We start from the raw sequence: 27,188 nt of genomic DNA, 5'->3' as shown, positions 1-27,188 counted from the left end.
ATGAAATGCTGCGCATCATGGACAGTATTTGTTTGCTTTGTGCAATTGTGACGTAGCAAATGTCAATGCGCTTGCTCGCTCTGTCACACTTTGACCCGGTTCCATATTTGACGGCGTGCTGGTTACTGTGTGTTCAACTGTTTGACTTTGCTCTGCACTAAACACAAACGCACGAGTTGACCGGCCATGTTCAGCTCAAAGCAAACCGACCAAAACGCAACAAACGCATACAGGGAGAATATGTAAGATGTCAGATTTTTTTTTTTTTTTGTCTATCGCTGCTGCTGTTCCTGTGTACAAGTTTGTGTTTGTGTTGCCGTGTGTGTATCTTGTGTTTGTCCTCAAACAGAGAGCATCACGTGTCTTCCTGTGCCAACAACATTTTCATTTTTTACCCCCCCAAAATGTTTGCTTCCCCAGGGTGCGCCGTGAAAGATTATGGAAACTTGGCATTTGAGGAGGTGCTACCCGACGAGCCGGTGGGGCGGGTCAAACACCCCCGGGCGGTGGGCGGCGCCAACCGGAGGCTGTCTGAGGCAGTGCGTGCAGTGAAACGCGACGGGCACACGGCAGTCGTGCTGGGCGGAGACCACAGGTTGGCACATTTTCTCTTTGAATGTGGGAGGATGCCGGACGACCCGTAGGAAAGCGCGCCTCCGTGGCTTTTTTTCTTTGCTACTCCGGCAACTTACGAACGGAACACATGGTCCGAGCTCAAGTTGACTTTGGAGAATCTTTAGCCATCCTGTTGAAACAAGTGCAAAAGTTCCACCAAGTGACTGTCAATCATCCACTGGCTGGAGATGGATGACATCACAACCCGATCGACATAACCTTCAGCGTGTAGACTGAATGTTTTCCCAACTTGATTTTGCAGCCTGGCCATTGGCTCGGTGCACGGGCACGCGTCGGCCGTGGGGGATGTGAGCCTGGTTTGGGTGGACGCTCACGCGGACATCAACACGCCGCTCAGCACGCCCACGGGAAACATGCACGGCCAACCCGTGTCCTACCTGCTCCACGAGCTGCGGCCAAAGGTCAGCCAAAAAGACAAAATAGTCACTTGCGCCTTAAACTTCAGCTCTTGATGAATTTTTGCAAGCACGTACACACATAATTTGTCATTTTCTTGGAGTTTTTTCTTTTTCTTTTTTTTAGTCGGGGGGGTTGACGCCACTAGTGTCCAGCGTGGCGTCAAGAGAGTTCACTTGCAAAGCATTTGTATTTGTCAGATCCCCGTCCTGCCCAGCTTCTCGTGGGTGACGTCGTGCGTGTCGGCCAAGCATTTGGTCTACATCGGCCTGCGAGACCTGGACCCCGAGGAGCAGTACGTTTTTACGTTGTACTCACTAGATCGATGCATGGATGCTATTTGACAAGGCCTGGGGAAAAGAATGGCCCACTGTCCCTGTTCTGTCGTCTGTTCTTGTCTTGTGTGTTCCCATTCCTGTGTGTGTGTGGGTGTGTGTGTGTGTGTGTGTGTGTATATATATATATTCCTCTTCATGTGTGCATTTCTCACATGTGTGTGGTGTGCATTGTTCTTGTGGGTGTGTTCCTGTTCATCTGTATGTATATTATTGTTCCTGTGCTGGTGTTATTGTCTTTGTGTGTCTTTCCTGTCTCTGCCCATGTGTTCTTTTGTTTCTATTTGTATGTTCCTGCTCATCTCAATGTATGGACTTGTGCAAGTGTTATTGTGTTTGTGTGTTCCTGTACCTGTATGTGTTCATGTCTATGTGTTGTGTTCTTCCTACTGTGTCAGTTCCTGTTCTCATTACTGCATGTTTCCGTTTGTGTCTTTGTATATGATCCTGTTCGTGTGTGTGTTCCTGTTATACTGTATATTCCTATTTCGGTGTGCAAGTTTTCCTGTGTGTGTCTGTGTGTATGTTGCTGTTCACATATTAGTTTCTGTGTGTGTGTGTGTGTGTGTCTTGTCTGTGTGTTCCTGTTCAATATGAGTACCCCCTCGCAGGGGTGACACCCCGAGGTATAGATTGAAGTCCACACACTGAAATGTAGAAAAAGCGTGCGTTTTGTCGCTGGCGTGCAGTTACATCCTGAAGCTGGCGGGCGTGAAGTCCTTCTCCATGACGCAAGTGGACGCCCTGGGCGTCGGCCGAGTGATGGAGGAGACCTGCGACTTCCTGTGCAAAGACGGGTAAGTACTGTAGCCCCGCCCCCCGCCGCGCCTTCTTGACATCACATGGTCACTTGTCACCGTCGGACGCCGGGGCAGGTCAAGGAGGCCGATCCACCTGAGCTACGACGTGGACGCCTTGGACCCGGCCGTCACCCCGGCAACGGGGACGCCCGTGCTGGGCGGCCTCACCTATAGGGAGGGCGTGTACATCGCTGAACACCTCGCCAACACCGGTCAGAAACACACGCCCGCACACCCATTGAAAACAAACACACGTCTACAGTATGTGTCACTGTTCCCAATCGTGCGCGTTTGTCCACTTCATTATATTTTCAATGCTTTTGTGTTACTGAGTCTTGTTCATGTATCCATGTTCTTGTTCCTGTGTGTGGGGTTGTTTGTTCCTGTTCGCTTATGTGGGTTTCCCTGTTCTTGTCCTGTTCCTGTGCCCGCTCCGGTCTTCCTGTTTGTCTCTGTGGGTGTGTTTGAGTGTATGTTGCTGTCGCGCGCGTGTGTGTTTGTGTTCCCGTTGACTGGTGTGTGGTTGTGTTTCAGGGCTGCTGTCGGCGGTGGACGTGGTGGAGGTGAACCCTGTCGTGGGCGTGTCCGAGCAGGACGTACGGCGGACGGCCAGGGCGGCGCTGGACATTTTGCTGGCCTGCTTCGGACGCCTGCGGGGGGGAAACCACCCGCCGGATTTCTGCCTGCCTGTCTGACGCGTGACCACGACACGAAGGCCTGAATCCCCTTTCAGCATGGTGGCCTTCCGCCTTCATCACAGTGTCACTGGTGTAGTTGTGACGCGTCTCAACTACACCAGTGACACTCTGATGAAGGCGGAAGTAACACGCCCAAACATGTCAGGTAATTCAACGACCTAAACGCTATTGCCTGTTATAAATGAATCGGTCAAAAATATAGGTAATAAAGAAGACAAAATGAACTTATCGCAACTCGTTCAGTCACCAGTCGCACCATTGCGTCTCACAAGGCATGTCTTCAATGTCAAAGGGCTTTCCGCGCCGCCTTTTTGTCCGAGAAAGAGAAATCCTTCACTTGGATGCTGCTTGAAGCCAAAGAAATTCTCACACACAATTTGAATGACTCAACGCACTTTTACGTTTGGCGTCGTCACACCTTTTTGTCTTCCTCAAAGAAAGCGGTAAGACTTTTCAAACTTTTGCGCCGATGTTTCATTTTGAAAACGGACAGAGCAATTGTATAATAAAAGCAGTATGTTTTTGTATACAAGTTAACTTCTTTCATAAAATGAACATGTTTATGTATATTTACTTGAATAAATTAACTTAGGTTTATGCATTAATGTGAGGGCCTAACCAGTTCAACGAATAGCCAAAATATTGTAATGTGCATCTGACAATGGGCAACGCTCAGCAGGCCAATCCCCAAAAGGCCACAAGTGCGCAAATGTGAAATGTTATCGTCCGTAAAGCAAAGAACAAAAGGTCAACGACCTCGCTCATACGGGTGGATGCAAACTCTCCCAAACAAGCCAAAGGCACACTTGAGTGGAACAAAATGCGTTTAATCGTTCAAGCAGCCAACAGGAAATTCATTTCAAAATATTCCAATAAACAATTCTTCATCCCCGGTTTCATTTAAGGTCATTGCTTTCTTTCTCTTTCTCCAAAGATGCTGGTTGTTATTTTAACAGGGATACAACAGTGTAACATGGCGTTAAGTGCAGAAGGTGGGCTTGGTGCAGTTGACCCGCTTTGTTCAGCTGGAATCTTCCAGGCCGCAGCGCCTCCTGAACTCCTGACCTCGCACATGTAGCCACTTGTTGGCCACTGGGGAGACAGACAGACCACAAGGACAATTTTTGTTGTGGGGACATGGATAGTGGCACAAAGAATCCTTTTGTAGGGAGTGGGGAATGAGTCAATGATTTGAAACACCCCATCTAGTGATTAATTGCTGTAACTAGTGTCAAGTTTCAGTGCCTGTTTAAAGGCGACATATTCAAAGGAACTCTCAAATAGTGAAGGCAGGTTTGTTCCTTATTTTTTGATTACTACTTAATCTTTTTTTAATATATTTTTGAGGCAGCATATTTCTGTTTAATTTGAGTTAAGAAATTAATGACTAAGAATTAAATGGTCAAATTAAGGAAACAAAAAATGTTTTTCATTTCATTCCGTTGCACTTTCAGGGTAATTTTCAACACGGGGTAGTGCTCGTCCTTTGACAAAAAGGGTTGGAACTGAAAAAGCAAGTATTTCCTATTAAAAATAAAAAAAGCAAGTACAGTACTGTATTCACTTGCCAACATTTGCCACGCACAACGCTCTCGCCCTCGGTTGTTTTCGGAAACACTCGGCAACCACCGGCGCAAACCCGGAAGAGCCCGCTCGTCTCGCGGGTTTTTAAAAAAAAAATTATTCATTCAACAACTCTCAAATAAAAACAAAGCACCGCAGTGTTACAATCAAATGACAGGTACCAATACAAAAAAAAATAGTACAAGGGACATTGTCAGAAGGGAAAACAAAAGTTTAACAAAATATTATCTTAAATCAAAATCAGACCTTCAAGTCCTTCAAGAGGCCTCGCGTTTGTGAAATCACGTGAAAGCTGATCCTCGGAGGACAGGTGTGGTTTTTTTTTTGCCCGTGATGAAAGAACCGAAGCATCCCCAGAACTACTGAATGCCCTAATTTTTGTCGTCTTTATGTGCGGAGTCTGCCAGAAGGTAAAAAAAAAAAAAAGGTTCGACAAGTACGAGTTCGGCAAATGTTCCCCCTCTGCTTTAGTGAGCTCAACTGTGTGTTTCTTCTTTGCTTTCTGCACATCGAGCTCGAAGCAGCAGCAAGGGTAAGCAGCCATTTCCTTTCACCCCCTTTAGTTCTCTTTTTCTCGTCTCAGGATGTTGGCTTGTAGCCAGGACTGCAATTTGCTTTGCCTTGGTCTTTCGCAGCGGCTTTAGATGAAACTTGGACGTGTTTTTGATTTATTCACTTTTGCGGATAATGATATAATTGTTTTATTGTTCTATTTGTGGAGCGCAAGATGAACCAAAAATGTCATTAAGTATTGTGTATTAGAGTGAGCAACAATTTGCCCGTTTGACCTTCCTTCTGCACTACTGAAATACATTTCAATGAACCGCAAAAGCTCATGTATGCAAAGATGAAAACTAAGGACAGTTTCACTAGAATTTTAGGTAGCATTTTCGTTTTTTTAAATTTTTAAGCGCAAAGTGATGCGTGTGTTTTTGGTGCCAATCTCACCCCACTTACTCCCCACCAGGACGGGACAGGCGGCGTGTTGGGTCTGGTAGTCTCCCTTTCCGTTGAGCAGAAGGTTGTACCAGAACACGACCGTGCCCTGCGCGTACACATTTGTGCCATTAAAACCTATAGAAGACATTTAAACTTGCAGACACTTTATTAGGTACACCATGCACAACCTGATGATGCACGCCCACATTGCGTGTGTTTCAAATGCGAATATTTTGACGAGAGTTGGGGTCACTGCTGTGTGCCTAAAAAGTGGCTGCTGTGTTTAACGTGTTTGCAAAAACAAGAAAAGCACACCTTTATGGGCCAGGAAATGGCACCCACTTTCGGGAAGACGGTGGCGCCCCCTGCCGGCACGTCGCTTATCTGCAGCACAAAGTTGAAGCCATGAAGAACATAGCTAAACTTTTTCTTGATGAAAAGTGAGCGATGGGAATTATGCGCTACTAACATAAAGGAGCCAGGTGGCGATTCGGTTGCCTGTGCCCAAATGCGCGTAAGGATTAGGAACATCGTCCTGTGAAAACATGACACTGTTCCATTTGACACCACTCAAAAAGTTGTCATGAGCTAAACACACACCCACAAAACATTTTAGAAATATTTCACATTTTCTAAAAGCTGCTAATTTGCGAGTATGCCAGAGTCCACTGAACAGTAAAGACACACCCCGACTGAATCACTAGAGTAGCTGCCTAAATGTTTCTTTAGTATCCGGAGCTAAAATCAATGGTTGAATTAAATTCTTGACTGTCTCACCTGGCCGTTTTGGTTTGCATTCGTTGCCGCTCTTAATTGAGTCCAGGTGAGCGGTTGTGCTTTCCTCCTGTCTGTCTCCTGGCTGGTACTGTTATCTACACAGCCGATTGGTATGTATGGCACATGGCCACCCGTCTGCCACTGCTTTCACCACACAAACCAAGACGGAGTTAAATTTATATTCCTCCGGACATTTTCTAGCGTGAACCGACTACGGTGGGCCACGAGAGTCGCGGCTTCTCCAGACACTCGGCCGGTGCTCGATAGACACTATTCTGGCCACACTCGACGTCAATGCTTAGGGTCTTTTTGTGTTGTTCTTAACCCTTGTTTTAAAAGAGTATTTGCCAGTAGCACTTTTTAACTGATTGCTTATTGGTTCTGGCTGTGGTGGTTTTGTTTTTGTTTCTGTTTGTTGCAGGACTGGAGGCTTGCGGTGGTGGCCAGATTCGGCATTCTTGTTTTGCGGAGGCGTGTGCGTGTGTTATTAGATCACTGTCACCAAGTGGGGTGATTCTGATTTCGGAATTCGACTTCTTTCGTGCCCTATAGTGCGCCAACGGTAAGATCCAGCCCTGCTGTGTGAATGTTTTATTTTGAACTACGCCTCATGCTCTCTCTCTCTCTCTCTCTCTCGGTAGAAGGAACCTGAGTGCCTTACGAGTCAACTTGACTTGGGTAAATTCCCAAGGTGGCGTTGTCGGACATACGTCCTGATTGCCCCCAACTTCACCCATTGTGTGATAAATTTGACAACCACTCCAACTGCCGCATGAGTTCGGTTAGTTAACATTCAAAAGGTAATTGTTTCTAACGGAAACAAAAATATGCAAATGACCCATTACGTGACACAGCACAGAAGAAGCTACCGTTTATATGCTTATTATAGATTAAGCTTGTATTTACCCCTTGAAAGTCGAAATGAGGTTCGTACTGTCCTCCAACGCCATAGTTGGCCACCTGAGCAAATACAAAGAGGGTTTTTTTGTTTTTTTTTTTACATTTCAGGTGAGGAGGCGGATGAGAGGAACTTGTCACCTGCAGCTTCTCCGCGGTGGACAGGTCCAGGCCTGTGATGTCTCCCATTCTCTTGACCATCCTTTCCACACTGGCGTGGTCACTGTCAGCCAGCCAGGCACTGAGGAGGAAGAGCGTGTGGGTATTAAGTCCACGCACTCTTGTTCAAATGTCAGCTTTTTGTGTTTTTTTTCCATTTCAAACATTTTTAATCTGCAAAACACTATTGAAAACAAATAATCCAAAAGGGGAGGTAAAAAAAAAATAAACACCCGAGATAATGTGGTTGCAAATGCGTGCACACTCTCTCACATAGATCCAGGTCACATTCATTGTGGAAAAAAAAAAGTTTTAAAATGATTTAGCGTGGTCTCATTTTTCACACACAAAAATAACTTTTTTTACATGATTACATCCATGTATGTACATATCATATTTAGTCTGAAATATCATTTAGCAAAATAGCATCACCAGTTGTCACATTTTTAATTCAAACAGTTTTGATAGTTAAGTAATTTTTATTGATATATATTTTTTTTTCTCTAATCTAAGCACACTATCTGCACGCATACACACAAGCGCCACCGTGTCTGCGCATGGTTTCATTCGGTCATCCTTACTTTTGGGAGATCCTGGTACGAACAGCGTAATTTGTGTCCATATTGCCAGCTCTGACTTTGGAGCGCATGAGCTAGCTCAGCCGTCACACGATGGTCGGCGAGACAGATGCACAGAGACACGGCAAGTTAACAAATATCAAAATCACGCCTGGAGTCGTGAAGCGTCCACACTGGAGGGAGCCAACAAGCATTTGCAAAAGAAAAGCGTAGCGGGCTCACTATGGGTTTCGCCAACTCTTTGTACGCTGTCATGTCCTCGTCCGTCACAATGTCGTAATAGCGGACGATGCGGGGCTGGTCCCACAGGTCTTCCTCTTTGACGGGACCAATCAGGAGGCTGGGATGGCCGTGGTTGTCATGGTAACGGCAGAAGAGGCGGCTCCGTCGGAGCGGCGTCTGTCAGAAAGGAAGACGAGCCGAGAGCGTGCCGGCCGGCGTGGGCATTTTGCGGCGTCTTCTCACCATCTCGATGCTGTCGCCGCGACACAGACGCTCGTAGACGGCGTTGTAGTCAGCGCGACCCTTCTTGAGGGGCTCCGCCGTCTCCTCGCCCGTCTGCTGTTTCGCCAGGTGGAGCTCAAAGTACTTGAAATTCCGGTTGGCTCGCTGGTTTTCCGGATCTAAAAGGCAACGCAAACAATCGGAATTCTTGTCTGGTCAGATGTTCTACGGCTCTGCGTGCGTGGCACATCTGATGGTCCGCTTCGGCAAGGTGGACGTGACGTTCGGTTGAAGCGGATGCTCTGCGTGGCCTATTGTCGGACGTTGCTTCTGTCTACTCACCGATGGCCAGCATCAGCTTGGTGGACTCCAAGGCGCGTTCCAGATCTCCTTGCTTGTAGAGGGCGTAGCTGTGGTAGTCCAGGAGGGTGACGGCGTCCACGGTTGCGTCCGTCTCGCCCTGCTGCATCTGCCTGAGGGCCTGAGACATCCACAGCTCCGTGTGGTAGAAGTCGTTGTCCTTGTAGGCCACCATGCCCAGGTCGTAGCAGTCGTCCACCGTCAGGCTGCTCTGGAGCAGAGAGGTTCCTGTCGGTTGGTGGACGGGGACTCTACTTAGGACTTCCGGAGTCTGGGCCGGTATGTGCCAACATGATTCGGTGCCCCGAAATGTCGAGTAAACCCCCAACTATTCAAGGAGCGCGAGCGGAGCGGAGCGGAGACAGTCTCTCACTGTACTTCCCCGGCGGCTCCGCGTCAAAGCACCGGTGGCAAGCAACATGTCCAGGAGGCGTCCCACGTGGCGGGCCCGCTCACCTGGCAGCTGCCCTTTGGCCAGGGTGTCGGTGTCCAGCTCGTACGTGTCCTGCAGCCTCAGGAGGGCTTCGGCCACGCCCGTCTGGTCGCCCTCGTCGGGGAGGCGCTCCCTCTTGGCGCTCAGCTCGGACACGAAACCTGAATGGCAAGAGGCGCGCCGTCCAAACTCACTGGTGGCGTCTGGAGCCGCGCTTCCGACTTGAGGACACGGGCGCCTTCTCACCGTTGGACACGTTGCTGCGCACCAGGCTCTCCAGGTCGCCCCACTCTCGGCTCATCCTCTTCAGAAGTTTGAAGGCGTTGACGGGGTGGCCCAGGAAGCCTTCGGGGTCCTGGATGGCAAACGCCGACAGGTTGGCCAGCTTCTCGGCCCACCTGAGCGCACGCACGCACGTCTGGTCGGCAACGTGAACGAATTGACGCCACGGCGGCCTTGAACGAACCTTTTGATGCTCCGCAGTTTGCTCTCCTCCGCTCGGATGTAATCCTCCAGCGAGGCCAGCAGGTCCTGCTCCGTGTACAGCAGCTCCGTCATGTGACCTGGTAGTTTGGTTACGTTATTGAACGGGGAGAAGGACAGAGTCCCGCCACCAATAGCCAAAGTAGAATTGCAAATAGATGCCACAAGACTTAAACAGAGGGGATCATAAAGCATCAACAGCATGTACACACGGTACATAAACGACTGGAGTCAGTGGTTCATTTCTTCCGCACTGACAAAATTCCACCGAAAGCACAGTCACATAATGTTCATAAAGAATATCAGATGGCATGCTCACCTCAATAATATTCAACTAGCGCCTTACACCAATACGACAATACAGTCGGGTGCAACTGGCACATGATTATGATGAGCAATTGTCATATTAGAGAAGACTCACCTATGGAAGAGTAGAACTCATCGGCTGAGGACAAGCTGAGAAGGATCAACAAGAAGCAAAAACCCGCCATGGCTATACGGACAATAAAAATGGACGACAGATTATTCTATGCTCATTATGAAGTAGTTGCCCTTCTTATTAATGGCTACTACACGCATGCACGCACACATCCACCAGGCAGAAAATGGACCAAAGATGATTATATTCTCAGAGTTTGTTACTCCTTTATTTGATCAAATATTGTTCACGCACATTAGCACGGCTGAACTTTATTTGGGGTTCCCCAGTTATAAGAGGGATGATCTCAGTTGTCTCTTTTTACTTGCGCCCCTTGAAGATTTTAGTTTTCCAGATTGTTCTCCAATTTTTCCCATTTTTATCTAATCGCTCCTGAAGCAGTACATGTGAAAGTTGAAACTACGTCCCTGCATGTGATGCGACGCACACGGGCCCACTACTTCCAGTTTATCAACTCAGTCAGTAATCTTGACTTGCAAGTCAGAGAACACCTCAATTATTACAAGCATTTAGATATGCAATAGTCACATTTATTAGCCAAATGATCCAAATTAAAGTTTGATGCCATGACGTGTAAATACGTGTGCAGAATCGTTGTTTGTGGATGCTGTGACGTATTAAAACACCGAAAGTGTTTTTTAATGCAACTATTAAAAAGGGCTTTGGGAATGAGAAATGAATGAAAAATCACCACTACATGTCAGGAGTAGCCAGATTTTCACAACAGGCAGGTCGCCCCACACAACCCTCTGAGTAGCCCACTTCCTTATATGGAGTGTACGCTTGTGTGTGTATGCTCTACGGCAGAGGTGTCCAAAGTCGGGCCCGCGGTCACATTTTATCCGGCTCGCAGCCTCTGTCAAAAAATTAATAACGTCTGGCCCGTTGACAAGCGTATGAAATACAGTCTAAATGCAATTTCACATTTACACACAAGAAGGCAGCAGCACTCTGTCCACCTACATTACCCTGTGTGACCCTTTTCGGACAGTTTCTATGCTTGCATTCACACCGAATCCGTTGAGCTGCGTTTCTGGCAGCTCCATTCAATTGGAAGTCAAATTAGTTCGCGGTTGATGCGTTTGGAGCGTGGAACAAAGCAGCAAATATCCATCCATTCGTCGCGTATAAAACGAATGAACTTTTTTCCGTCGCGGCAGCCAATCAGCATCGGGGACAGGAGAGAAGGGACCACCCCTTTTAGAGGCGTCTACGTGAACACGGACAGTGCAGTGTTTGTCTTGCAATAAACTGTTATTTTGCGATCAAAGCGCAATTTTTGTGTTGTTTATGATGTAATAAAGCATTGTTTGGATATCTGCGATATCACAAATGAAAAAAAAAAACAGCATGGAAGTGGAAGTTCTGCTTGATGTGCATTCTTTTACAAAAATCTTTTTCTCAGAATCTTTCTTGGAAACGACTATTTTCATGTTCAACTACTCTTTACTAAAGAACGGTCAAGGGTAGAAACGTACTTTTTTCTGATGAAAGAAGAGGATCAAAGCTGTCTTTTGATACGTTCCACGTTTATAGAGCTACAGAACTCAAATGTTTTCTGTAGGCCTTCAAAATGAGTCAAAATGGTCAAAAATGAACTGCATGTAGAATTTTTTTTTTAAATAAGCGGACCATTATGCCTACTTGACATATTATCAATCCCTCCACAAAAGTTAAGGAATCACTCATGTTTTAGGAGGATTAAACGAAAAAAAAAAAAAAAACTCATACACAAAGAGGACAAGAATAATTCAGCGAACAGACTGTGGCCTCATTCAAGAGCTGAAGTGAGGTAACCAGTTTGGATCAGCTGGCGACAGCGTTTCACAGGTAAATGTAATGTGTGTAATGATAATAAATAAATAACGCCCAAAGGTTGTCAACGAGTTGTGACGCACCTGAAGCGCTGAAATCAATTAAGGTCAAATGTCGCAGTCGACACAAGTCGTCGTCGTCGTCGTCGCCGCCGCCGCAGTGAGCCCAATGTGTTGGATTTCCACTTTTGACAGTCTTAGTTCACGACTTCAAAGCGTGTCTTTGAGTAAGTTTTCGTCACTCAGTCAGTGTCGTCCGTCTCGATAGGCACCTGCATTTGTGTTGTGTTTTGTTCTAATGCCGTTTCTATCCTTTCATGTCCATTAACGAGTTTGACTGGAGTTACCTGTCAGATCAATCACGCCATAGACGTACAAGTCAAGAACACAGCGGCCGTATTGTGCACGTAATCATAAATCTGCCTCGGCGCCATTTTGGATGTGGCAAAAAATAAATAAAAATAAATAAAAAATGCCGGTCGGCTGTGACTCAGTTGATTATAGAGCGTTTCGAACCCGACTCCGACTGTTCGCTGTCGAAGCTAAGTCCCCTTGGGCAAGACTCTGAACGTTAAATTACCTCCAGGTCCATACTTTAAATGAGAAACTTCTCAAATTGCCTGACCTGGCTGGTTAAAGGAAGAATAAATCAAAAGTGCCCTAATGTATGTCGCCTTGCGTTTTCGTATCATTGACTATCTACACACAACTCTTTGTGAGTTAAACAGCTGAAATTATCCATTGATCGATAGATCACGTTTGGCTTGCTTTCCTGACAGTCTGACAAAAACAAAGGATAACTTTTGAATGTTATTTTGTCGCGAGCAATGGTCTACACTCGGTGTCAGGAGCGATCCACCCCAAATAATTCAACTTTGTGCTTTTAACAGTTTTGAAAAGCGTCCGCGTAATCAAATAGGGGAAAACTAAAATGTGAGTTGAAGCGTTGCCCCTAAAAGTCTTTGTGGTGACATTGCAAGTTGCTGCATTATGGCTGTGCGACTTCTGATTGGACAGAAGTTGGAAGCACCAGAAATTATACATGGCCTTCTTGATGTTCACAATAGCCCCAGGAAGCCGCAATACAGGTGTTTGTCTGTCTGTTTGAATTGAATCACTATTTTTTTTTATGTTCCTAATGAAGCACTGTGTTGATTTTGAAATTGTGCACAATACGCTTTTTAGGAATACACTATTGAGGTGGTGTGGAGAAAAAAAAAAAAAAAAAAGTTGAGAGCCACTGGTCCGCATATTTGTACATAAAGGTCAGAGGTCATTGTGCCTCTTCATGTTGACGGCTCTTGACGAGCCCGTGAAATCTGGGCTGTGGGTGGAAAAGTGGAGGCTTCTTTCCTCTCTCATGTTGCTCCTGCTTCGCCCTTGCAGGTTTCTCCACTCAGGAGGTCAGCATGCGTCTATGCCTCATCGGCTGTTTTGATGCCAGTGGCGGAGTGAAGTCGAGCCGGCTCAGCGGCGACGCGGGAATACGATGCCGCACGCCGGCCGCACCCCTTGGTAGAGTAGAGCTTTTTTTTTTCCCCTCAGAAAAAAACGTATTGAACAAAGCAAAAGGTAATTGACGTGTTGTGTAAACAATATTAGTTAGCGGCTAACTTGTCCAGGATCAAGCTGCTCGTGGGACTTTTGAGTGAGCGCAGCCAGGAAAAAAAAGAGTTGTGGACGTGCAGTTTGCCGGCCGCTTCAAATGAACACACGAAGGGTGAAATGGATCTCATTTGAGCCCTAATTGAATTTCATTTCCCACAAGCACCCGAGGGAGCCTTTCAGCGCAATCGTGGGGGCGCACCTCCTTAAATGATTGACCCCAAGGCAATTACCCGCACGTTTACCGCCTCATCGCCGAGTCGGTTACGAAACAAATCTCCCTGAGTCACTCGGCTCTTCTGTGCCTCCGCCAAAGGCTCGTCGGTTGCCTTTGCTTCGGGTTATTGTCCATCTGCACTGTGAAGCGCATTCGGCCGAAGGTGAGCAGATCATCATTTCGAATAGAAGCGATCCTGCAGACAGTTCCGCCGGCAGCCACACGTGTATTCATTACAAACAAACAATCTCAGCCATCTTTCAAAGGCAGTAGCTCAGGACGCGAAGCTCCACCTCCTCTCCCTCAATAAAGAAAGCAAGTGCCAGAAATGCAAGCTGAATGTAATCCCTCCTCCCACTCGTGTCCCCCCTCCTCCCCCCCCTCCCCCTGCTTTCTAATCAGTGTGGGGAGGCAGCAGCAGTCTTGCATGAGGATCCTCCGCTGGCGGCGGTGACGGCGGCGGCGGCACTTGCAGCATCCCCTGCAGGAGCAGCAGCGCGTGCGCCCGAGTTCTGATCAGCATGGCGGCGGGTGGCGGCTCCCTCCCGGCCGCCTTGTTGCTGTGCCACGGCCTGCTGCTGGCCTCCATTTCCATTTCCATCTGCATCTCCTTGCAGCTGGACGCCAGAGGCGGCGAAGAGGCGGACCATCGGATGGAGGACGAGCGCCGGCGCCACGGCGGCCGCAGGACGGAGCCCTGGAACCGCTTCCGAGACGTGAGTGTTGCCTTTCCCGCCCCGTGGGAACAACTTAAGCATGCTGACGCGCATGCACGTTTTATGTGAGATTTTCTGTGGGGTTTTTTTTTTTTTTGTTTTTTTTTTTGGGGGGGGGGGGGGGGGGGGCTGTCACACTGTGGAAATGTTTCAAGTTGGTGCGTGCCATTTTCATGAAATGCTTCATTATCTTTTGTTCGACTTTCCTGTCCACTAGCTTAATTCTAATATGTTATACAAAACGCCATAGGCAGGCGAATGACAATTAGCATAGCATATGTTTTTAATTGTGGAACTCTTGACCTCCATATTAACCCCTTCAAATCCTGACTAAAATATTACTGTTCAGCTATTTTTTTTTTTGTTTTTTTTGCTTGTTTGTTTTAGCGCACTTTTGCCGCACTCCAACACTTTTTGTCGCTGGCCATTTAAGGCAATTATACTGGATCTCCAAATTTGTTCTTGTTTTAAATGTGAACAACACAGAAAATGTGCATTTGCCAATGGTAAAACACCCCCTCCAAAAAGTTGGAGATGCATGCTTTTCATTGGACAGTTTTTTTTTTTTTTTTTGTATTTGATCACACCTTGGATATTGACCTTGAAAGTCACCTGGAAATGACTCCGTAGGATGCATTACAAAGCTGTTCAGGCAGCCTGGTGTGTGTGTGTGTGCGTGTGTGGGCGTGCGCGCGCGCGCGTGTGTGTGTGTGTGTATAAGAGGCCGGCAGCAGTATTTGATGTGTTTGCAGTGAGCGATGAAAGGGCCGAAGCAGCGGAAAAGAGTTTTGCTTTTCAGCACCATGTCACAGAGGCGACACTGTGGCTGGCAATAGATGGCGCCATCTCCAATGGCACCACGAGTAAACAAAAGCTTCCATGTTATTTGTATCATTTTTACAGTGAAATTAGCTGATTTTTCTCAAAGGTAACGTTTTTACTCCTGGAAAATGCTCAAAAATAGTTGTAGTATTTTATCTCATGCTTGTATGACTTTTATCTTAATTTCTGAATTTTGTATTGGCATTGGTTTCCCTGTGTCTAATGTTACCTCTGTTTCTTCCCATTGCGTCACCATGGCAGGAAGTGGAGGTTCGTTTTGACTTTTTTTTTCTTTTGAGACTCATGTGAGGGCCTCCAAAATTGTTATGATTTTTATTTTTATTTTCCCAGGATGACTACTTTCCAAATGTGGAGGACAGTGTGGCCTTCAATGAGAGTAAGTCTTTCTTCTGGTCAACTTTTTATTGGCAAGATTAGTTTGACTTTGATCATCAAAGTGGATTAAAAAAAATAGAAATTGGGTAAAATGTTTCTCCTCTTGGAGTCGCCATCCACACATTGTACACTCTCGTAAGTATGCCTGTCAGAAGGGTGTCTGAGTTTGGTCTGGCCATTGTCGCCTTGTTGCTGTGCTTGTAGACGCGGACAGCACCAAGGACCCGTGTGGCAGTGTCAAGTGCAGCCGCCACAAGTTGTGCGTGGCGCACAGCTCCCGGAGGGCCGTCTGCGTCAGTCGCAAGAAGCTCCAGCAAAGGTACACGTGCCAAAGACCAGCCATTTTATTTTTTGGGTCACCTTTGGGAGCGAATCGATAACGTTGAATTAACTCTTGGGTTGTCAATGTCAAATGTGAAAATGTTAGACGTTCATAAGGAAAATGGTACTGTGATGAGAAAAAGTACCATTTTTATGAGAATTGAGTGATTGAGTAATTATTTCACTATATTAATGTCAAGATTGTGAGAAAAGTTGTATTTTTTACGACAACTGGGTTGGACTTTGACCAAAACGGTTGTTACTAGGAAAACAACGTTTTTGAGGATAGTTGGATGCGATGTTAGCAGAAAAACTTTGACATGAGAAAAATGTTACAATAATTGCAAAATAAAAGCGGGAGTTTTTGAGGAGAAGCTCGCACAAGCTCCATTTGAACTTGAACAAGTTGGAACTGTACAAAGAAAAAAAAAAATCGCGTAAATATCGTGATGAAAAATGGTCTATGTTCCATTTGTCTAACGGTCAGCAAAAAATCTTTTTGTCCTCAGAGTCCAGATGGTGGAGCAGCCCACCTGTGCCCCTTGTCCCCCTGCTGCCTCGGCGCCCGTGTGCGGTTCCGACGGACACAACTATGCCTCGCAGGTCATAAGGGCACACACACAAAAAAAATGTTATGTTGTGGACTTATTCCAAAAAACGCTTACGTTTGTTTTGGCAATACTTCCAACCTCACGTGTTATTTTTGCATGTTTTTTTTTTTTTTTTCCCCCCCCCCAAGTACAATCTGTCGAGTGCTAATATATGAATTAAAAGCCATGAGGATTATTCATTTTCATGACGGTGTAGAATTTTGAGGGGTAAAAAGTGAATTGCTTTTGTTTTGGAAGAAGGCTGTCACAATCAAAGTGTGGAAAAAGCGTTGTGGCTTTTTCACTTTGTTGTCCTGGTGAATATTTCCACTGTGTGTTTTGTTTTTCAGTGTAAGCTCCAACAGCAGGCCTGCCTGACGGGCAAAGTCTTGAGCGCCAGGTGCGCTGGATTTTGCCCCTGCGCCGCCTCCGTTACCTCCGCCAAGGCTGAAACCAAACCTGGCAAGAATCTCTTTTTTTTTTTTTTTTTTTGTCCTTTATTTGGCCCAAGCAGAAGAAAAGCGATCGATAGGCAGGCGTCTGAAGAGATTCAACGCCACCCGCGGGACTCGGCGCTCTTTGAGTCGGCGGCGTAATCCGAAATTCATTATTTAGAGTGTGCACATCATCCATCACGGCAGGCCCACGCGATCGATGGATGGTGCACTTTGTGAAAATGCCGATGAATCAATCACAAGGCAGGGGAACGGGGAAGGCTTTCGTTAGTATCAGCAGTTGAAAAGCAAACTCGATTAGGTGCAAAAAGGGGGAGCCACCGGACAAAACATTAGGAACAGGCATACGATGATGATAATAGAGCTTGCTTTGTTCTTGTGCTTGTGATGTAGAGAGCCGTTTCCCTTCTTTTGAAGACTTATTTTTTATTTTCTCCAAGCATTTTTCCAAATGTCATGATCATTTCCATGTATTGTGTTGTTTTTCCCCTTTCAGGGGGCTGCACGGGCGAGGAGCTGGCCGACTTGGGCGAGCGTCTCGGAGATTGGTTCCAGCTCCTGCACGGAAACGCCAAACACAACAAGTCGGCCAGGCCGGCGCCCGCCACCGCCTCGGGTTTGTTTTTGCCTTCGCTTTCGCGTGCACGTGCGTGCCAACAGTCCCGAAGGAGGCACAAATACCCTGGAGGCGGCAAAAGCGCTGTGTTCTTAAAACGCATTCGCTGCCAGCCCGGTGAAAATGGATCTTTGACGTCTTCCGCCGTCAACGGCAGTGAAGGAGTGAAGTGAAAGTACAGCTTAGCCCGCTTGCGCTTTGCAGCGTTGGAGAGGAGCCTGCTGGCCAGCTGCAAGGAGTCCAAGGCGTGGATGTTCCTGAAACTGGACAGCGACGGCGACCTGCAGCTGCAGCCCGGCGAGCTGGCCGCCGTCAACCTGGACGAGTACGAGCCGTGCGTCGGAGCCTTCTTCAGATCCTGCGACAGCGTGGAGGACGGCAAGGTGTCCGTGGCCGAGTGGTGCCTCTGCTTCTGGAGGGAAAGTGGGTCGCGCGCTGCTTGCGCAAAAAGCCATGATCACAGTTGTCAAGTGCGCAGCTGCCAATTGTTTGCCTTTTTTTTTTTTTTTTGGGGTATTGCGTTAGAGCCGCCGTGCCTGGCCGAGCTGGAGAAGATCCAAGTGCACCACGTGGCCAAAAACAAGCCCGGTAAATGTAGTAGACCTTCAATTTCATCTGTCTTTATTTTCATTTTAGCATTTTTACTTTTGCCTTTTTTATTTGATGCATCAGAGTTTGAATCTTTGTGTATCACTTAAGAAAATATTTTCTTTAATTACATATTTACCATTTTTACTTAGATCATTTTATACCGTTTTTATAATCTTTGAAAATGTTGATTATTTAATGAAAACAACCCTTTATTATTGATTATCTTCTTTTTTTAACCCTATTTCATTTTTAAAACGATTCTTTGTTCTTACCGTAATTTTGGTCTTTTGTCTTGTTCTTGTATTTGTACTTTTGTGCGTGCGCATTAGCAGGCGCGTACGTTCCCATTTGTGACGAGGACGGCTACTACAGGAAGTTGCAGTGTGAGCAAAGTGGCGGCGAGTGTTGGTGCGTGGACCAACAGGGCGGCAACGAGGTGGCCGGCACCAGAATCCACGGCAAGCCCGATTGTGGTAAAGACACGCACACACACAAAAATCTTTCTCAGTCGTTTTTGTCAATTTATATTAGTTTAATTTTAATTTAAAATATCGGCTCCAAAGTCAAATCAAAGTTTCTTTTCACAAAATGGTTATTTTCCTCACATTTAACCCCGTTTTGCACGCCACTGTTGACCTGCATGAATAAGCCCATAAATATTTGGTACTCCATCAAATATTAGTTAGGTCCGTTTCCTTATGCTTCCCAGATGAAGCGTTGGGATACTCGGGCCATTTGGGGAGCGGGGTGGGCTGGGAGGACAAAGAGGAGAAAGAGGTGGAGGAGGAGCAAGAGGAGGAAGAGGAAGAGGAGGAGGCCGACGACGGAGGCTACATCTGGTAGAAGCCGCCGCAGGTGGGAGCCCAAACGGAGAGCCGGGTTGCGGCCTCCGACCCCATTCGGGGACAGCAAAGATGGTGGGATTCCGGCGCAGGAGACATTTCCCACGAGGAGGTGACGAGCATTCTATTTTTGTCTTCGATGTTCCCAATTGCCTCATTCTTATAAGGACCCAAACTTGACGATTCTAAAATGAATCCAAACAAAGTCTGTACTGTGGCAGTGATGAGTCAAACGAACGTCAGCGAAATATATTTTGTTCTATGCTAAGCTAACTGCAAGCGGTATCAACAGTAAGTTAAGCAATTAACACTCATTCAGTACCAGTTCTTTTCAGACCCTCTTTTACCCTAACGCTTGAAAAAAAAAAAATGTAAATAGGTTCCTGGGATTGAATGGCTGCACTGTGAAAATGATGTCTGTGCACTTGAATGAGTTAAGCACCCACGTTCTGCATAAATTAGCACGAGGGCGGCGTTTGTCACCTCTTTCTTCGACGTCTTGCTTTGCGCAAAGCTCATTTCTTTTGACGCTGAGCCAAGTGTGAGCGTATTCATTTCCTGCATCCGTTTTCAACTTGAATTTTACAACGAAGGCATTTGATTTTTGCTGTTGACAGCACTGAGTAGAATGTAGCATCAGGGTGATTACTTGGACTTGTGTAGATGTAAAGTCCGCGTCGTGTACTCCTTTGACAACGTAGCATGCTTAGTGGTAGGTCTTCTTTTTGGTGTCGCATGTCATTCGTGGTAGGCGCAGCGCTTTACTAATTTAAAAAAAACAAAACAAAACTGGAGCCAAACTCTGTGAAAGGGTCATACAACATACAACAAAAAGATTAAAAATGGAATTTCCCTTCATTAATGTAATGAATTCAAAGATGTGACCAGTGTTCATTAAAATGGTGATAACCTTTACTTTTGACGTGGTTAAAAAGGCAAATCTTGACAATAAAATGTTCAAAGTCAAAGCAAAACGACTGCTGCTTCCGATATTGTGCTCACCGAACGTCTTTGCGATGCAGCGCCGATGACGCAATCGGGAGCGCAACGCTTGCAATACGGTTTTTGTCCGTGAGCAAACGCGCGAGCGCGCGCACCAAAACATTCTGACTGGAAGCGTTTGAACATCACGCGGACCTTTTGAAGTCCAGCTCATTTGCATTCACGCAGTCCAAACATTGAAATGCGTTTTGCTTCGGTGAAGATGCGTTCGATAGCTGCTAAAGGCTGACTTTGTTTTCACACAATCATTTATTAGTAAGAAAATAATATGTACAACACTAGATTGATTGATCAAGAATGACACACGGACTGTGATTTGGTGTCATTTTTATTTTTGCGACAAGCGTGAAATGTCCACCAAAAGTCAAATCCATTTCCCCTGCAGGGTGTCCTGTCCTTACTTATCGCAGTAGAACCATTTGTCAACTGAAAAAAACAAAAAAAACAAATCAAAATAGAGCACCCTATTTTGTCGGAAATCAACAGCGGATCGTGGACATTGTACTTGGTACACACCAGAAGCGGGAAGGGGCTCCGCAGCTCCAAAAGCGCTCGCCTGCAAAGGGAGCACACGTGAGGAAACGCGTGAAAATGTCATGCGGCGAATTTGGGAGTTTTGTGGTCAGTAGCTGACATCAAAGGAAATGCCTGCATATGCTATTGACACCGTGGGCACAATTTGGACATTTTCACTTTGGGGGTCTACTCGCTTTTGTTGCCAGCACATATAGACAAACAAAACAACCATTCGCATTTTCACCTGTGGACAATTTCAGGTCTTCAGTTCACCTACGAATCATTTTTGGGGGGGAATATGCGGGAAGGCCGGAGCCCCTCGCTCCAAACTTCCCAAATTCTCATTCTTGTCCAACTTACTGACTCAACCACGGCGGCGGCATCTTCGGCAGAGCAACAAAATGGACTCTCGGAGAGGCTTGTGTTCATGCTGATGGGGGGGGGGGGGGGAAAGCCACGATGATTGATTTCATTAGTATTAAATGCATCATTTTCAGAGCGATGAGGTGCCAGTGGATCATTTTGCGCGGCAGATCGGTCGCGGCGCGGAGCTCACCAGTTTAAGTCGCCAGCGTCGGTCTTCTGAGCGACGAGCGCTTTCCAGAACCGGTGGGTACTCTTCACCGTCTCGATGGCAAAGTCCTAGCGCGGGCGACAATCACCGACCGGCAAGTGACGCCTTGACTTACGAGCGCGACAAATGACGAGTTTCCCCCAGGTGACGTGCCATCGCTCACCGTTGGCTTTTGTTTTGTTGCGCGAGTCAACATTTGAGGTCAATCGCGATAGCGTTACAAGCTCAGTCACAGAAAGACTGCTCAGACAAGGCAGCGACCGCCGCGCTTCTTCTCGCGCACTGACGTTTGCTTACCCTGCCCTTGAAGTGGCCGCTGAAGGCAAACTGGTTTTCCGCCTTCCCGTCGGGGACTTTGTATCGCTTGAACCAGTCCAGCGTGGCCTCCAGGTAGCCCGGCTTGAGTCGGGCCACGTCGTCGATGTCTGCGGGGGGAAACGGAGCGGGCAAACGGAGCGATTGGGCGCTTCGCCGAATGCTCGCCCGTACCGTTAAAGCGTTCAGCCTCGGGGTCGTCCGCGTTGATGACGACGACCTTCCAGTCGGTTTCGCCCTCGTCGATGAGCGCCAGCGTGCCCAGGACCTTCACTCTGATCACCTCCCCTACGGCGCACACCTGACAGAGGAAGCTTCGGCTTTTACGAGCGTAAAATCGGGCCCGCTTGCGAACATTTCCACCAGCACCGGTCCCGTTAGATTTGTCGCGACGTCATTTCGACGTTTGTACCTTGTCCCCGATGTCGCAGATGTCGATGGGGTCGTTGTCGCCGCAGCAACCCGTGTCGGCGTCCTGGTGGCGAGGGTCCTCCCACGTCTGTCCCAAAAGGAGACACACGATGCTTTTTGTTCCCCTTTGAAAGCTCTGGCAACAAAAGTGAGCTCACCCCTAAGTGAAAATGTCCACGTTGGATAAACATAGTGATTTATTTGTGTTGCATATATGTTGGCAGTAAAAATAGACTCTCTGACAGAAATTCATTGTACAAATGAATAGTCTCCTTATGCCTGATAAGGACTGTTGGAATTTAAGATATAATAAATATAAAATTGCTCTATAAGCCGTAGTTTTTCCATAAATGAAATGAGTTGAGTGAAATCATGTAGATTGGACATTTTCACTCAGGGGTGTACTCACTTTTGTTGGATAATGGCTGTGTGTTGGGTCGCTGTCATTTCTTCAGCCTCACCCGGTGAGAAGAGCTCATCCAATATTTTGTGAATTTACCTGCGGGATGGCTCCGTAGTTCCAGATGTAACCTTTATGCGGGAACACGTTTGCCACGTAGCGCAGCGTCCCGTTCTTCACGTCCTGTTTAAGAGGATTGAGCGGGTCTTTGGTGGCTATCTGGGGAAAAAAACAAAACAAACGAGGCCGCGTCGTCGATGAGGAAGGAGTACGTTGCTGAAACGATACGAGACGAACGGTCACGTGCAGTACCTCCATCTTTGCGTTGGTCCACCTTGGAACCTCCACAATGGCGTGAAAAATGTTCTGCCAGATGAAGATGACAAAAGAATGACATTTAGAGCCCGACAGATTTCTGTCTCTGAAAATAGACGCCGCGTGGAATTTGATATGCTAGCGGCTCAAAATTTGCGTTGAAAAGGGACACTCACCTGGGCTTCATCCGCATAGATGGGTATGTCATGGAAGGGAGATATATATTGGCCCTCTGCGTTCTCTGTGCAGATATAAGTAGATATTATTTTCTTTCAAGGAAGAGCGTGAGCAGCTGGCAGGTGATGAAGCGGCTTACTGAAAAAGAGCCTGTAGTCGTGCGCGTTGGCCGGGCCTCTCTGCTCGGTGCTGAAGCTCATGGCGCTGACGGAGCTCCGTGTCCCGTCCGGTGCCTCGTCCGCTCGCGTAAGCCGACTTAAAGTCTCCCGACAGCAGGCCGCCTGCCGAGCCCTGCCAGGAATTGCGCGGGAACGCGCGCGGGAACGCGCACGCTTCGCTGCGACCGGCAACCTTGTTGTCACCCGCAGAGCAACTTTTGGGGCCTTAGCTGGCCGACTTGAACATTTGCACGTGACGTACGCACGCACGCACGCGCGCCGGGCTCTTAAGACGCCTCTTCAGACAAAAGCAGATGGTGCTGCTCACTTGCTTGCAATGCCTGAGCCGTAAACCAATTAACAGGCCGGATTAGCTGACTTCTTCCCATCTCGGGAGTTTTGCTGCAGCCGTTTGATAACCTATTTACACGATTTTTTGGGGTTGATTTCATTATTTAGGGCTGCGGGGAATCGTTCCTCACAAGTTTCCGCATTAGAGTTCAATGTATGCGATTTGGAGGGAAATATTCAACTTGCTTTAGTTGGGACTCGACTTCAGAGAGTCAATGAGGGCTAAAGCTTTTATTGTCAGCTTGGCAGATTGTTTTTTTTGCAAATGTGTTTATTTTTAAATACAAAACATTGTAGAGAATATGTGATTTGTATTTCTGATCAAAAACCCAAACCAATGTCAATTTACATCGTCTCTATTAGGGGTGGATGCATTTCTCATGTTTTTTTTCCTCATTTCTAAAAGACTTGTCTCACCAATTCTCCATACTTTAAATTAAAAACATTAAAGGGAAGGTCTTTATTTTGGGAAATGTATTTAAAAATTACAATGATTCGATATGATTCTTACGTTTCTTCAAATAAACATTCCGGTACTCTATTGGGGAGAAGGCGTTTGCTATTTGCACAGTACATTTGGTGCAAGGTCTTATAATTAACTTAAAAGATTACATGCATTACAATATACCGTTGTATAAGAATACGCAGGTATAGTTCTCAAATATGATCATTAAAAAAAAAAAAAAGCACAATTATTTTAAACCGTATTTGCATTTCCATCAGGCACCATGAGTGTCCAAACCAGTTGAAAATGTGACTAATAACATGACAATAGCAAATTGGAGGCAAAACACCTTTTATAGAACCAAAAGTAATAAATTAGCAATTAAAAATACCCCACCCAAAATGTTGCTTGTTCTTCATTCCGAGAAAAGAAAAAAAAAAAGCCGAAAGTGTCAAAATGGAGGACGATGTTGTTTCATCTGACACTTGATGCAATTTCAAGTACAAAGGCCCGTCACTTCCAAGCCGACTAAAGGATCAAAGGGAGTTTAAAAAAAAAAAATGTATTTCTTAAAGGCACCCGGCATGCAACGAGTCGTTCACGACTCGCTCTGTGCTAAAATGTCAAATTTGTGCGGGGACGTGAGAGCAGCTTGAGTGTTTGCGTCCAGAGGGTTGGCCAGCACGTTGAGCCACTTGAGTGCCGGCATGGCCGACAACTTGTCCACTGGCATCTCTGCAAGTTCGAACCACAACATAAACGGGGATTAGTCCAAGTGGAGCGCTCCGAGTGATCGTGAGGAACTCGATTGCCGTAACGACAACAACCCAAAAATCGATCACATCAGAACTCCAATCTGTCTCTTTTAATGGAGATGCCATTCATCCGTTCCAGCCGACCCCCAAAGAACTTGATCGCTTTGTTTTTGTGTTTGAATAAGGACAACAGCACTTTCGAATATTTGACTTTTTAAAAACATAAAATAGTCATTCAGACACAAACAAATTTCACAACTGTTGAAAGTGACTGGTTACTTGCTGTCAATCTTTGCAGAGGATAAAGAATATATGTCTGTGAGTATTGTTTGAGTACATCGCCGCACTGATGCTATTTGTTAGCCTGTCTATGGCAATTCCCATGACATGTTAGCATTGAGCTAGCGCACTTAAAGTCAAAGCGATGTGGTAGACCCAAAGTGGGATTAATTGTCATTACCAGTGATGTTGTTGCCCTCTAGGTTGATCCGCTCCAGCGTGGCGATTTGCGTGAGCCTCTCGGGGAATGCCGAGAAGTTGTTATTGGCCAGGTTGATGCTGGTCAAGTGCTTCATTTCCTCCAACGAGTCGGGCAATTTGCTCAGAACGTTTCCGTGCAAGTCCAGCTCTGAAAATGTTTATTGTTTTTTTTTCTTTCAATCAGTCTATCAAGGGCGCTACTTTTCAGTAACATTTGACTGTGAATTGGGCACCTCTCAGTTGCGTGAAGGTGGAAAAGAACTTGCTGCTAATGGCCTTCATCTCATTATCAGCCAGGGTGATGACCCGGATGTTCTCCGACACGCTGCTGAGAACCTTGAAAACGCCGTCTGGGAATGAGATGAGCTTGCAGTTGGACAGGTCTGCAGGGGTGCAAAGAGATCAAAGGCAGGAATTGAACTGGGAGTTCGCAGAGGAAAAGAAATGGCAGCCTCTGCTGCCGCCTGCAGGTTCACGTACAAATAGCAATTACAATCTTAAATGCTTCTGTGACCATGCCCTTTACTCAAATCGTTCGTATCTCAAATCAACGTTCGCAACACAAAGCAAGAAAAGAAAAGAAAGAAACGTCTGCGCTTACCCAGGTGATCTTTTCCTTCCTCCACAGTTGCATTGATCCTCCGGGCCACGTTAACCACCGCCTCTGCCATATTGTGGTGTGCCTGTGACAGGTCGCGTTCTATTTAATTGGACGCCACACAAATATTCATGTTTAATATCATGACAAAGTAAGTATATGGGCCAGTTTCATATAATTTCATCAATAACAGTAAAGACGTAGCCCACTGAATTTCAGTATGAAAATCAATTTCACTGAAGTATTTGAATTATTGGCAGTTGTTATCAAGAAATGAAACAATTGTTTCTCGGAAGAAAAAACAATTCTCAAGTAACATTTTTCATACTTTTAACGGCAAAATGTATTCACTTTTATGTGTCCCAAATTCTGTTTTCTGAAAATTCTAATTACATTTTTTCATGGGTTTTCTCCAGTTGTGCCTTTTCCATTAAATTCGAGTAAAATTTGTGTCCCCTTTTTTTAAATTTATTTTTATTCTTTTTTTTTTGCTTTTGCAAATGGTAGCCCCTTCCCGGAAGTGAGTACCCCAAAGCGGAAATGCATTTTCCTATTTTCCTAATGGCCGACAGGGGGAGCCAGCACGGTTGGAGTTAAAAATGGACCTGATTGTGTGTCGAAACAGTTCTTGTAAAAAAAAAAAATTATAGACGAGATGTGTACCCACCTCTAAATGTGCATCATCGTTTCACGCAGAGTTAAAAAAAAAAAGAACCACGCAATGCAGGGGGATTTTAATGAAGGTAGGAGCGTGCTTTCATAGACGTGTGAATGACACATGATATTGTGTGGCAAATGCTCCACATTTCTTATTACTATGGAAATTACTTTCGACAGTTGCATTAGACGGCGCCCATTTAACAGCATGTTGAGCTATTGCATAGTGATTGTGTATTGCAAGTATTTGACGAGTATTTGTATTTAAAAAGGAGGAGAAATGAACTTACCCTGGCTATCCTGTTCCGGAAGTTAGCCGGTAACTAATGATAGCTCAATTGACAACTTTGGCGTGTGGTATTTTTAGCTGAGCCGAGAGGCCAATCGAGAATAGCTGACTAATACCATAGTTAAGTATACTCGCTCCATATTGTATGTCTAATGTATAAACTAGGCTACTATTTATAAAAAAAGATAAAGCCGGCTACGGCTTTTCGTGAGCGTCAAAACTGCGCACGGTAATCGCAGTCAAGCTTACGAGCAAATTCGACATGAAATATCAATTTACCACCGAGGCGTTGTTACGAGTAAAAAGTAATGAATAAATTAAAAATACACAAAACTTTAAGTTGTCCTGAGTCAGTTTCATCTTGTGAGTGTCAAAACTGCGCAGAGTAATTGCAGCCCAACTAGTTCATATGGGAAATGCAACTTTTTGGCGTTCTTTTCACCAAAGACCTCAATACGAGTAAGATCTTTTAAAATACAACACAAAAAACATTTTAAAGATATTTTTACTCGTCATCTTTTGAGTGTCAAAACTGTGCAAAATGATGAACAGTATTATATACTTACATTTAACATGAATTTGCATAGTTTTGTTTCCACAAAGACTTTTAAACTGAATTGTAAAAGGTTTTATTTCCTACTTGAGCGAAATTCATCCTACCTGTCAGTGCCGGTCCACTTCTCTAAGTTACTTAAGCCTACTTGCTTCAGCTTTGACCCCATGGCACATTTCTGGTTAGTCAGTGAAATGTATTCACGAGGCACTCTGGCCAGTAGTCCTGTATTGTCTCAACCGCACAGCA

General features: G+C 46.0%; 6 protein-coding genes across 25 annotated transcripts in view; 3 read left to right on the top strand and 3 right to left on the bottom strand.

Moving 5' to 3' along the window:
* arg1 (arginase 1) overlaps positions 1-11,065 on the top strand; it is an 11,946-nt gene extending 881 nt beyond the window's left edge. Inside the window, exons 3-13 of one of the 8 annotated variants that reach the window (XM_086015787.1) lie at positions 421-595; positions 878-1,037; positions 1,233-1,327; positions 2,057-2,164; positions 2,243-2,379; positions 2,702-3,010; positions 3,800-4,981; positions 6,587-6,727; positions 6,807-6,965; positions 7,174-7,320; positions 8,109-11,065. In XM_086015787.1, coding sequence (XP_085871913.1) covers positions 421-595; positions 878-1,037; positions 1,233-1,327; positions 2,057-2,164; positions 2,243-2,379; positions 2,702-2,862 — 836 coding nt within the window. In that variant the 3' untranslated portion in view covers positions 2,863-3,010; positions 3,800-4,981; positions 6,587-6,727; ... (1 more) ...; positions 7,174-7,320; positions 8,109-11,065. Of the gene's footprint in view, positions 1-146; positions 243-420; positions 596-877; positions 1,038-1,232; positions 1,328-2,056; positions 2,165-2,242; positions 2,380-2,701; positions 4,982-6,586; positions 6,728-6,806; positions 6,966-7,173; positions 7,321-8,108 lie in introns of those variants that run through there. The other 7 variants (XM_086015782.1, XM_086015784.1, XM_086015789.1 and 4 more) reach the window with 7 other exon arrangements.
* LOC147128748 (prolyl 4-hydroxylase subunit alpha-1-like) lies at positions 3,672-12,315 on the bottom strand. Of its 4 annotated transcripts, none has more exons than XM_086015770.1 (16): positions 11,857-12,304; positions 9,941-10,012; positions 9,503-9,599; positions 9,283-9,434; positions 9,060-9,197; positions 8,586-8,831; positions 8,265-8,422; positions 8,022-8,198; positions 7,803-7,873; positions 7,204-7,303; positions 7,072-7,125; positions 6,166-6,306; positions 5,858-5,923; positions 5,704-5,772; positions 5,398-5,494; positions 3,672-3,957 (listed from the first exon to the last, which is right to left on the bottom strand). In XM_086015770.1, the coding sequence occupies exons 2-16, from the start codon at positions 10,008-10,010 to the stop codon at positions 3,887-3,889; spliced, it is 1,707 nt and encodes a 568-aa protein (XP_085871896.1). In that variant the 5' UTR covers positions 10,011-10,012; positions 11,857-12,304; the 3' UTR covers positions 3,672-3,886. The 4 variants fall into 4 exon arrangements, with proteins under 4 accessions (XP_085871896.1, XP_085871894.1, XP_085871897.1 ...); XM_086015768.1 differs by having other exon boundaries at positions 6,166-6,309; positions 11,857-12,303; XM_086015771.1 differs by lacking the exon at positions 9,941-10,012 and having other exon boundaries at positions 6,166-6,309; positions 11,857-12,315.
* On the top strand, positions 11,364-25,588 carry LOC147128746 (testican-2). 7 transcript variants are annotated; one of them, XM_086015778.1, is made up of 12 exons: positions 11,364-11,788; positions 13,159-13,287; positions 13,997-14,310; positions 15,484-15,529; positions 15,733-15,847; positions 16,359-16,452; positions 16,790-16,901; positions 17,391-17,510; positions 17,715-17,933; positions 18,036-18,098; positions 18,431-18,574; positions 18,811-19,917. In XM_086015778.1, exons 3-12 carry the CDS (start codon positions 14,116-14,118, stop codon positions 18,942-18,944), a joined length of 1,242 nt encoding a protein of 413 aa, XP_085871904.1. In that variant the 5' UTR covers positions 11,364-11,788; positions 13,159-13,287; positions 13,997-14,115; the 3' UTR covers positions 18,945-19,917. The 7 variants fall into 7 exon arrangements, 6 of the variants coding, with proteins under 6 accessions (XP_085871904.1, XP_085871906.1, XP_085871901.1 ...); XR_015082400.1 differs by lacking the exons at positions 11,364-11,788; positions 13,159-13,287 and adding exons at positions 11,856-11,999; positions 25,136-25,588 and having other exon boundaries at positions 18,811-19,055; XM_086015776.1 differs by lacking the exon at positions 11,364-11,788 and adding an exon at positions 11,888-11,999.
* On the bottom strand, positions 20,256-23,157 carry ppa1a (inorganic pyrophosphatase 1a). Its single transcript, XM_086015790.1, has 11 exons — positions 22,793-23,157; positions 22,653-22,717; positions 22,474-22,527; positions 22,261-22,380; positions 21,763-21,849; positions 21,525-21,651; positions 21,333-21,460; positions 21,018-21,103; positions 20,822-20,891; positions 20,462-20,501; positions 20,256-20,371 (listed from the first exon to the last, which is right to left on the bottom strand). The coding sequence occupies exons 1-11, from the start codon at positions 22,851-22,853 to the stop codon at positions 20,343-20,345; spliced, it is 867 nt and encodes a 288-aa protein (XP_085871916.1). The 5' UTR covers positions 22,854-23,157; the 3' UTR covers positions 20,256-20,342.
* On the bottom strand, positions 23,942-27,188 carry lrrc20 (leucine rich repeat containing 20). 4 transcript variants are annotated; one of them, XM_086015795.1, is made up of 5 exons: positions 27,047-27,188; positions 25,444-25,525; positions 25,076-25,225; positions 24,823-24,990; positions 23,942-24,342 (listed from the first exon to the last, which is right to left on the bottom strand). In XM_086015795.1, the coding sequence occupies exons 2-5, from the start codon at positions 25,511-25,513 to the stop codon at positions 24,206-24,208; spliced, it is 525 nt and encodes a 174-aa protein (XP_085871921.1). In that variant the 5' UTR covers positions 25,514-25,525; positions 27,047-27,188; the 3' UTR covers positions 23,942-24,205. The 4 variants fall into 4 exon arrangements, with proteins under 4 accessions (XP_085871921.1, XP_085871917.1, XP_085871920.1 ...); XM_086015791.1 differs by having other exon boundaries at positions 25,444-25,542; positions 27,047-27,179; XM_086015794.1 differs by lacking the exon at positions 27,047-27,188 and adding an exon at positions 26,388-26,577.
* Positions 25,622-27,188, top strand: part of pald1a (phosphatase domain containing paladin 1a) — a 37,854-nt gene continuing 36,287 nt past the window's right edge. The window contains exon 1 of the mRNA XM_086015766.1: positions 25,622-26,183. The gene's annotated coding sequence lies outside the window, so the exon portion shown is untranslated. The remainder of the gene's footprint in view (positions 26,184-27,188) is intronic.

The sequence above is a fragment of the Filicampus tigris genome, chromosome 19 (assembly GCF_054856515.1).
Source record: "Filicampus tigris isolate MCC_2025a chromosome 19, RoL_Ftig_1.0, whole genome shotgun sequence".
Lineage (NCBI taxonomy): Eukaryota > Metazoa > Chordata > Actinopteri > Syngnathiformes > Syngnathidae > Filicampus > Filicampus tigris.
The sequence above is the reverse complement of the archived record's forward strand: the minus strand, read 5'-3'. Positions and strand labels throughout refer to the sequence as shown.

Coding starts and splice junctions, on each gene's coding strand:
- LOC147128746 (XM_086015778.1), top strand. CDS start 14,116: ATGGCGGCGGGTGGCGGCTCCCTCCCGGCCGCCTTGTTGCTGTGCCAC. Junction 15,530..15,732: donor CAGTGTGGCCTTCAATGAGA/GTAAGTCTTTCT, acceptor CTGTGCTTGTAG/ACGCGGACAGCACCAAGGAC. Junction 18,099..18,430: donor CGTGGCCAAAAACAAGCCCG/GTAAATGTAGTA, acceptor CGTGCGCATTAG/CAGGCGCGTACGTTCCCATT.
- LOC147128748 (XM_086015768.1), bottom strand. CDS start 10,010: ATGGCGGGTTTTTGCTTCTTGTTGATCCTTCTCAGCTTGTCCTCAGCC. Junction 8,423..8,585: donor CAAGCTGATGCTGGCCATCG/GTGAGTAGACAG, acceptor GTTGCCTTTTAG/ATCCGGAAAACCAGCGAGCC. Junction 3,958..5,397: donor CCTGGTGGGGAGTAAGTGGG/GTGAGATTGGCA, acceptor CTGTCTCCCCAG/TGGCCAACAAGTGGCTACAT.
- lrrc20 (XM_086015795.1), bottom strand. CDS start 25,513: ATGGCAGAGGCGGTGGTTAACGTGGCCCGGAGGATCAATGCAACTGTG. Junction 25,226..25,443: donor GGAAGGAAAAGATCACCTGG/GTAAGCGCAGAC, acceptor GCACCCCTGCAG/ACCTGTCCAACTGCAAGCTC. Junction 24,991..25,075: donor CACCTTCACGCAACTGAGAG/GTGCCCAATTCA, acceptor AAACATTTTCAG/AGCTGGACTTGCACGGAAAC.
- ppa1a (XM_086015790.1), bottom strand. CDS start 22,853: ATGAGCTTCAGCACCGAGCAGAGAGGCCCGGCCAACGCGCACGACTAC. Junction 22,528..22,652: donor TCTATGCGGATGAAGCCCAG/GTGAGTGTCCCT, acceptor TTCATCTGGCAG/AACATTTTTCACGCCATTGT. Junction 21,850..22,260: donor ACTACGGAGCCATCCCGCAG/GTAAATTCACAA, acceptor CTTTTGGGACAG/ACGTGGGAGGACCCTCGCCA.